The sequence below is a fragment of the Epinephelus moara genome, chromosome 5 (assembly GCF_006386435.1).
Source record: "Epinephelus moara isolate mb chromosome 5, YSFRI_EMoa_1.0, whole genome shotgun sequence".
NCBI lineage: Eukaryota > Metazoa > Chordata > Actinopteri > Perciformes > Serranidae > Epinephelus > Epinephelus moara.
Window position 1 is genome coordinate 14,442,913 of NC_065510.1, and position 9,188 is coordinate 14,452,100.

Below are 9,188 nucleotides of genomic sequence, written 5' to 3' on the forward strand. Positions count from 1 at the left end.
CCGTCTGAGTGCCGTAAATCGCTTCGTCCTGGAAGCGACCTGGGGCGGACCCGGAGACAGTTTCCTAAAGGTATGGATATACACTATATAGAAATAGCTTATCTTCACACCGATGGTCTCATTTGCTGTTGTAGGTCACACACAGACATCAGCAGAAACGAAAGACTTTTGCATATCCAGTTAAAAGTTCCTTGTAGTGGCTTTAAGTACATTATTTTTAAGTTGGTTAGGAGACCAGCCATCATCTTTGTAAATATCTGTAAATCAATTCATTTGTAGGTGAAGTGAGAAGGTAATTTTTTCCATTGTGTATATTTCATTAATTATATTCATCCATTCTTCTATTGTGGGGGGGTCAGAAAGCCGCCAACAGATATCAGAACATAGAATAAGTATTCGATAAAGTGTCCACGTTGAATGTCATCTTTTTCTAAAACAAAAGTATGACATAGGAACTTGGGAGCCTCGTCTGTAGCATGTGCTTTCTGCTTTGGGGTAATGAAGAATCTAATTAGACATATCCAACTGAGTGTAGTGTTATATTTCAACTCTGTACATGGATGCACTGCTGTCAAGCTAACATTACTAGGTAACATTAGCTAGCTTTAGCTACGATTTAGCTAGTGTTTTCTACCTACTAGGTCAACTGTTTCCAAAAGGCCTGGTGAAATGCTGTTGAAAACATGAGTCGTGGTAAAAACACGGATTGCACATTGCAACTGAATCCAACTCCAAGCAGATTTCACACAACACTTTAACATTTATGTTTCACATTAGTTGACTTTGCTTCTGCAGACTGAAGATGGAGGTTTTTAAACCCCATCTGCTGCTTTTTTTCCAGTGACTTTTTTTTCAACTTCTCCCCTTTACCTCCTACTATTTTCGGGACTTAAAGTTGCCTTTGTTTGTTCCCAATTTGATCGACTGGAACAGCCATAAGCAGCACAAATCATAGGTGTTTGTGCAGTGCTGGTGGTTTCTGCCTCCTGTCGCCTGCCCTACATCTGGACAGCACACCGATGTGTGACGTCATATGCAGAGAAGCTACTGTATCGTGCCACCATCAACTGGGCCAACAGGAAAACTACTGTGTTGCTCTGTAGAGTCTTCTTATTGTTGGTCCAGTCAGCAGGAGCAGCTGCAGAGTGGCAGCCACCAGGTGAATGCTCTGGTGTTGCTGAGGGATGGGTGTTCAATTTACTCAAGTGAAGTGCGACTTATCTCCAAACTTCTAGAGTTTGACAAGTTTAGAAGTGACACTGGCTGGTCTGCAGGTTTCCTCTAAGAGTTTCTGTATGGAGGGCAAGCGGGTGGGAGCTCAGCAGTGGGCTTCATTAAGTAGGGGAAGCTCTTCTTCACTGACAAAAGGATCAGGCATCAGCCATCTCTCACCAAGTACACAGCCCAAAAACACGGACAGCATGGTGCCACTTTAGCACTGAGACACTGAGAGTCTATGCTGGCAAATATCCCAGGACAAAATAGACAGAACTTTGTCGATAAAGTCATCCTTGACTGTCTTATCCTGGAGCTAAACAAAAATAGATGAGGAGTGGTGCCCCGGCCGCCTTTACAGCATATTTATGTAAATGTCTTTGCGCAGAGTGGAGCAGCTAAAGCCCACAGAGTCCTGTTAGAGGGCAAAGCCTGTGTAAAATAGAGCACATTACGCTACCTTTCTTAAGCAGCACTGCAGTGGCATCGCACGTGACATTGTCCTCCAGATCAGTGCTTCCTGTCAGCCCGTTGGACAGATTCACAGAGCTCTTCTTTCGACGGTCAAAGTAGCGATGTGCCCTGCCGTTAAACCTGCCAATGACAAATGCATAAGAAAGGACACAACTTCTTAAACTAAATGCAGCTCATCAGTAAAGTGAAGGCATTAGCTTGTATCGATGACGACACTCACTTCATGATGAGGATGTAGACTGCATACATAAGAATCAGAACAAGAGACTCCCACCTGTACGCAAACACAAGGTCAGTAAACTTTATGCAGTCAGACAGAGGGAGACAGACAGTATAAAAGAAAATATCATGACTCACCAGCACACCTTCTCATCGTAGATAAACTAGAGGACAGAGAGGACACAGGGGGACATTAGACGGAGGCAGTAATTGAAATTAATTCTGCATCTCAATATCTGCTCCACTAGAGGGCATGACCAATCCAGAGCTCAGACAGCCGGAAGAAAAAAAGGTCAAAGCGTGACCTTTTGGTTCACTGAGCTTCATTTTGAAACCACTCATGAGGTTTAATTAGCATTTTCTGTTACTATATTTATGTCATGCTCCAATACTGCAAAGCAAATTCCTTGTATGTGAAACACTACATGGCAATAAACTGGATTCTGATCCTCAGCAGCAGCAGCAGCACGCTGAATATGTGAAGTCAGAGATCACGCTGTGACACGCTGTCAAATTAGCAGTGTGATTGTGCTGCTGATTTATCTATTTTTGTGTGCATGCCATGAACACAATCTGGCCTATTAAACTTAAAGCAACACTTACCTTTCTGGAAATTTTACTTCTTTGTTTAGGTTAAAATGCTATTAATAAGCTGATGGCACACTAAAATGTAACTGAATTCCACCAGAGATAAAAACTCATAATTACACACGTATAATTCTAGTATGGTTCTAAGAAAACTCCGACCAATCATTGCATTCAGACCGAATGCAATGATTGATGAGTTTTCTCCTGTCTTGTCTGTCTTCCCCACGTGAAGGCCTCCGACTGACGTAACCCCTCGCGTAGCATCTCCCCATCACCACCCCCCACCCGCGTCTCCGACTCTGTGAGACAACAAATACTAATAATAGTAACAGGGACGCTTGTGGAAACACGGTGCAACAAGAAGTAAATTCTTCAGTGCAATACAGTCGCAAGTTTCTAACAGACATTAGAAACCGCTGCAGAGATCTAACGCTACAACCGAGAGAGCTCAGGATGTGTAGCAAGCTCGGCCTGCTACGTCGAGCTAGCCCCGAGATGACTGATTTCGCCTGGAGCTGTGGCAGGACGCGGGTTGCATTTGTAACGTTACACTTGCTTTCCTCTTCCTAGTATCTAATGTTACCTTGCCAACGCCTACATCTATCATAGACGTAATGAGGACGTAATGGAGGAGGGGGGAGTAGGCCTTTGGGGGGAGGCGGGAGTTGTGGATGTTCAAATTGCTGTGTGAAATGCAAGAAAGGTAAGAGTTGCTTTAAAAGAGTTAATTACATGGTTTTGTCCCTTTTCTTGTGTGAATGCGCTGCACACTCAAAACCTGCTCAAAATCAAAATGTACTGTGGATTTGGAACAGTTTCAGCCTCTCCTGGTGCTCCATGCTTTCTACAACCAAACACACTACGAAAATCCAGATTATCGTTAATGTTTAGTACCTGTATGATTTACTGACTTTCTTCTAGCTAGGCAACACTGCTGAGGCAGAAACTGCACGTTGCATATTGATACCAAAGCTGTGAACATTAACTGCACTTTCAAATTAGCCTTTTATGCTCTACACTAAAGGACAGTGTAAGTATTCCTGCATATTTCTGCAATCACCACACACTTGATCATGTTTATCTGCATATGAATATATGAACTCTTACCACGATGAGGGCCGTGATAGAAAAAATGTAATAAATTGAATCTCGGAGAAGAGCCCAGTGAGAGAGCTTCACTGCCTGCCAGGAAAAAAAGAAAACAGAGATAAGTTTCAAAGATATGTACACAGATTCATTTCACACACTCTTATAGTAACACTTATCCTTGCTGGAGTTCATGCAGCCCTGCGATACAGAAACGCCTCTGACATCATTATCATACTGATGTAAACACAGGAGCTCTTCAGTTGACCTCCTGAATCACACTCATTGAAAAAGCCAATTGCAAGGTAGCATCCTACGTAGGAAAGGTGCCGGTGTGTTTATCGACTTTATGTAATCAATGCAGGAGCCCACAATGCAGTGACTAACGCTGTAACACTCTCCCACATAGCGCTCACACTGTATATACGTAAGTAGAAGGTCAGAAGTCGCATCTTGAATGTGCCACTCCCAGCTGTGGAATCGTTTGCTGAGGGCGAAGTTAGAGAATAATAGGGTTTAAACGTGTTTGCTTGTTCTCTGTTTCACTGTACAATGGTGCTTTGTAGAGGAAACCTGCTTTGAACAGCCTGCCAAAGGTAACAAACAGTAGTGAGGTGCAGCCGCCGCGCTATTACCGCACCCCGTCCCTCCAAACCTCCCCACCACACACCGCCTGCCCTTCTCCCTCATTATCTCACTATGATTACGTAATGCGCAATCTGGGATTGCATCACTGTTTGAGGTCCAGCGCATATATTTTTCAGAGCAAAGAGCTTATCCTTGTACTCCGCTCATTTCCATGTCCCTGGCATGTCAGATAGCATCACAGAGAGGCTGCGCTCTTATCTCCGTATCTCATGCAACACACAGCATCGAGGACTCAGAGCAGAGACGAGATACAAACTATCTATTGTGTTCACACTGATGGGATGTTGTACATGTGGCTGGTTAAGCAAATCGAGCTCAGAGGGGAATATCAAAAGGAAACAGCAAATGGAAAGTTTACAGTGTGTGCCAGTGTGTGTTCAGGACTTTGAATGACTGCTGCGTGAAAAGTTTTAATCCTGGACTTTGTAATTTTTCATATGAGAAAGATAAGACGAATCCGTCTATACTGTCACTCACACAGAGATTAAAACAGCAGAGGCAGAGATTACAGGCACATATTAGACACTAAAGGTTAAAAACTGCATGAAATATCTAATTAAAATCTACACAGTGGCTCACACATGGATCACATTTCCTCTGAAGCTGTATTTTGGTGCAGTCAGGCACATGGGCTCATGCATGCATAAACCAACAGTGTCCTGCATCCCTCTGCATAAACGTACGCACGTATGCATGAGCCCTTTTTCCCACTTTGTGTTTATGTGGCTTCATATCTAAAGGTGACATTAAGCTGTTCTGTACTCTGTGAAAATGCCACTGGGTCAGTGGCTGCAGCAGTGTAACGCGGCGATGACGTATCATACCTGGCCGGCGAAGAAGCCGCACACACCGATGATGCAGAGGATGTTGAAGACAGCTGAACCCACGATGGTCCCCACACCAACGTCACCTTTGGTGATGAACACCCCTGGGGAGAGAATGAGCCAGCACACACACACACAGACACACACACACACACAATATTACGACTCCATAGAGAGCACAAACAATGTGTTGTACACTGTACTTGACATTTCCCGTTGCAGCATGGTATCTGCAGTGCTGACAAATAGATGTCACACAACTGTCAAAACACAGGAGGAAAATCTTTTTTTATACCCAGTCTGTGTGTAAAATGAGATTTTTGTATCAAAACTACAGTGAGGTAATGCGACGATCCCTCCTTTGAAGTGAGTGCTCTTCATATTGTTGGTTTAGACGTATACACTACGCTGAACATAATCATGATCAAAGACATAACATAATGGCCTTTACTCCTCAGCAGCAGTTAGTGCAGAAGTTTAATGTAATTCTAATGTGATTCAGTGTATTAAAAGCCATGTTTGCTTGCTGCACATGTCTTAGGATGAAAGCCTTTCTGTAAAGCATCCATTTAACGGCATGCACGTGTCCTCCCTAATCAGCCCCTCAGGGATGTTGCAATGCCACAACGGCAACAATTAACACAAATTCAATCCTTGTGAATTATGTGCGACCTTGCAGTTTTGTCCAATCACAAACTCCTAAAAATTGGAGTTTACCGTGAGTTTCACCAATCATAGAGGCCTCACTAAACTCACTGCCTTGTTTCTGGTTGTGAAGATGCAGATATGTGCGACATGAACGTCTCACATTCACCAACACAAATTACTGTAAAAGGCTGTGAAAGGCAACTCCCTGGCGTTCTACGTGAAAGCAGGGGTGAACTGTTTTGTACGATGTGCAATATTGTGGTGGAATGCAAACGACCTTGATTAACAAACACTTTTCCAACACAAATCACACCTGGAGAATGACTAGAACATGCTGACAACAGACAAGACAAATCATCATGGAAGAGGCTGTTGCAGCCACACCTATTACACGTGCTGAAAGAATTAAGGTGAGCTAGATTAAATTTTTATGGTTAGTGGTAATGTTAGTGTAGTATAAATCACAAACTCATAACAGTGCTGTTTTATTCTCACTGGAATAATTTGTCTTTGAAATGTACAGATACATCTATTAGTCATTCACGAGGGTATAATTCAGAAGCTGACAGCTGCTCCTTTACTGTTCCCGTGTCCTTTGGGTGTACGTGATCAAACAGGCTCTGCCCAATCAGCTCCACCCGACCATTATTTAATATCTTCGTGACAGACTCTGAGACAAAAACCCATCTGTAGCCTTGAGGACGAGGTGTTTGAGCTCCTCTTTGGGAGGGAACGATGGTTTGTAGTTGACTTCAGAAAAAAAAAACTTGCTGAACCTTTGAGAGATTTGAGGTGCTGCACGGCCAACAAAACAATGCAGCTATTTTGGCAGTTTTCACCTGCTCCAGCAATTTTATTGCAAAAAAAACAGGCAACAATCTAAAAAACAGCCTGTGACGTCCTGGAGGGACTAGCTAACATCTACAGTGCTGTGTCATGTGTTTCAGTTAGAATAAAGGGATAAAGAGAATGCAGGGGTGTTTGTGGTGAATTTGTGGTACAGATGTATATTTTAACAATCGTTCTAAAGACTTAGAGGCACGGTTTCGACAGCGTGGTTATCCTGATCAGTGGATAAAACCAGCTCTTGATAAATATGGTGGTGTGACTCAGTCTGTATGTCTGACCCAGGAGAAAAAAGACAAGGATGTATGCATTAATTGCCATATACAGTATTCTCCTCTGGGCTGAGAGTTTGAGAAAGTTGTCAAGAAAAATTGGTACATATTAAGCTCTGATCCAACTCTGACTAAATCATTCTCGGACCCTCCTCGGATCGTTTATAAAAAGCCTCCTAATTTAAAGAATCTACTTGTCAGGTCATACCTGCGTCAGCCCACACCATCCCATTTTTTAACTGAGATACCTGATGGTAACTATAAATGTGGCAGATGTGCACAGTGTAGCTTTACTTACAAATGCCACAAATTTAATCATCCAGTTACTGGGAAACTTCTTCATATCAAAGGTATTATCAGCTGCACCACACCTAACATCATCTACATGATTAAATGTATATGTGGGCTGGCTTATATAGGTAAATCATCTAGACCTCTAAAAACCAGGATATCAGAACATAGGAGTGACATCCGGACAAAAGATTTTAAAAATCCTGTTGCTTTACATTTTTTTGAGGAAAAACACTGTATCTCATCGCTTAAATATATTGGGATTGAACGTGTACAGCTGCCACCTAGAGGTGGTGATATCAATGCATTATTACTTCAGAGGGAAGCATTTTGGATTTCCACACTGGATACTGTGAACAGGGGCTTGAATGAAGCTTTTGATATTAGACCATTCCTTTAGTGTTTTCTTGTTTACGTCTCATCCTGCTTGTGTATATGTGTTTGCAGGACGCCCACGATGAGGCTCTATATCCCCATTTTTTTCCCTTCTCCCTGGAGCTTCTCTTCTGGAGTTTGTCTCCTGTAATAGTCTTCCCATTTTCTTCTTAACATTTTTTTCTATATATATTTTTCTTAATATTATCCCTATTGGTGCTTGACAGTATATTCATATATATATGATCTGTTTTTCCTGATTGTTGTCTCTCTATATTTATATTGTAAGGGACCCATAAAATGAAAAAAATGTGTGTGGTCTTTTTTTAGGGCTTTCAGTTCCTCTACATGCACACTTCTATATTAACTTAATGTGAATATTTAATGGATCCAATGTATTTAATTGTGTACATAGTTTATTTATTGTGATTGTGTGACTTCTTTCAAAGAATTCTAAATAGTTCTTTAAATATTTTTCTTGGGAACATTTGTTGAACATTTGCTGTTTATTTGTATTTATATGTTTATTGTTTTTCCTATCAACCTGCTCAGTTCCCTATTTTTTCTTTTCCCAAGAACAGCCTCAGATTATATTGATGTGTATGTGTTTTTTGGGTTGCCTCACCTGAGCGGCATCCCTGGCTTGATTGGGGGTGGGACCAATAACCTATATTAGCAAGTTGTGCTCTTTGTCCTTTATCCTGACGAAGATCTATGTTGATCGAAATGTTGATCCTTACAATAAACATTTGAGGAGCTATAACAGTGTGCGGACTTCACCTTTTTTAAAAGTCTGTTTGCTTGTTGGTCCCACACCTGTGATACTTTGGAATGTGTGTGCTCTACCCTACTTTGTGTTTGTGGTGAATACCTATGATGGATGTGAAGAGCTCGGGAGCTGAGCTGCCAGCGGCCATGAAGGTGGCACCTGCTACGTCCTCGCTGAGATGGAGACGCTGCAAGAAAGTAGTAAAAGACAAATAAAAAGTTCATATATGAACAGGAGATACCAGCTGAGATTAAAAATTTCAGACCAGTCCAAGAGATAAACAGAAGGAGATCAGTCACAGCCTGACCCCCGACCCTGACCCTCAGCTGGTCACACTGATCTACTAAAGCTTCCATATGCGCAACTGTAAACCTGTTTATTTATCACTTAATGTCAAAACCTGTCTGTATGTCAGTCTGGAAGACGAAAAAAAAAAATTTTATGTTATTTTCTACTCTCCTTTTGACTGTAAACTTCTGTCATGTGGTCTAAAATGTATCTGACATATGCATAAACATATACTACCTGATATGTACGTGAGGATTTTAATTTAAAATCGTACAAAAAGCAATAAATTACATATATATATAGACCCCCTCAATTCCATCCCTGTTCAGTGATTTTGCTCCAACAGAGCTCGTCCCTAGTGTACCATTTGTAATAAGACAGAATCAACTGCATACACAGTTAAAAGTACATATAAATAAATTAAATAGTTTATCAAATAAATAAATAATACATATATTTTATAACACTTGAGGACACTGTTTATGTTAGAAAAATAACAAAAAAGTTCAATAAAATATGAATTAAAAATAAAAATAAAAATTATTCAGTTAAATAAATAAGTGGTAGTAAATCAAAAATAAAAATAAATTAGCAAAAGTTAAAAAAAAAATAAGTAAACTATACATAATATGTAGATGTAGTACA

The 9,188-nt window shown here is 41.1% G+C and overlaps 1 protein-coding gene across 1 annotated transcript in view; it reads right to left on the bottom strand.

Moving 5' to 3' along the window:
- The window catches only part of LOC126390956 (sodium/potassium/calcium exchanger 3-like), a 74,963-nt gene that overhangs the window by 11,618 nt on the left and 54,157 nt on the right, over positions 1 to 9,188 (bottom strand). The window contains exons 5-10 of the mRNA XM_050045483.1: positions 8,358 to 8,442; positions 5,055 to 5,158; positions 3,604 to 3,678; positions 2,047 to 2,072; positions 1,910 to 1,963; positions 1,676 to 1,809 (exon numbers count right to left, since the gene is read on the bottom strand). Of these exons, the coding sequence (XP_049901440.1) occupies positions 1,676 to 1,809; positions 1,910 to 1,963; positions 2,047 to 2,072; positions 3,604 to 3,678; positions 5,055 to 5,158; positions 8,358 to 8,442 (478 nt within the window). The remainder of the gene's footprint in view (positions 1 to 1,675; positions 1,810 to 1,909; positions 1,964 to 2,046; positions 2,073 to 3,603; positions 3,679 to 5,054; positions 5,159 to 8,357; positions 8,443 to 9,188) is intronic.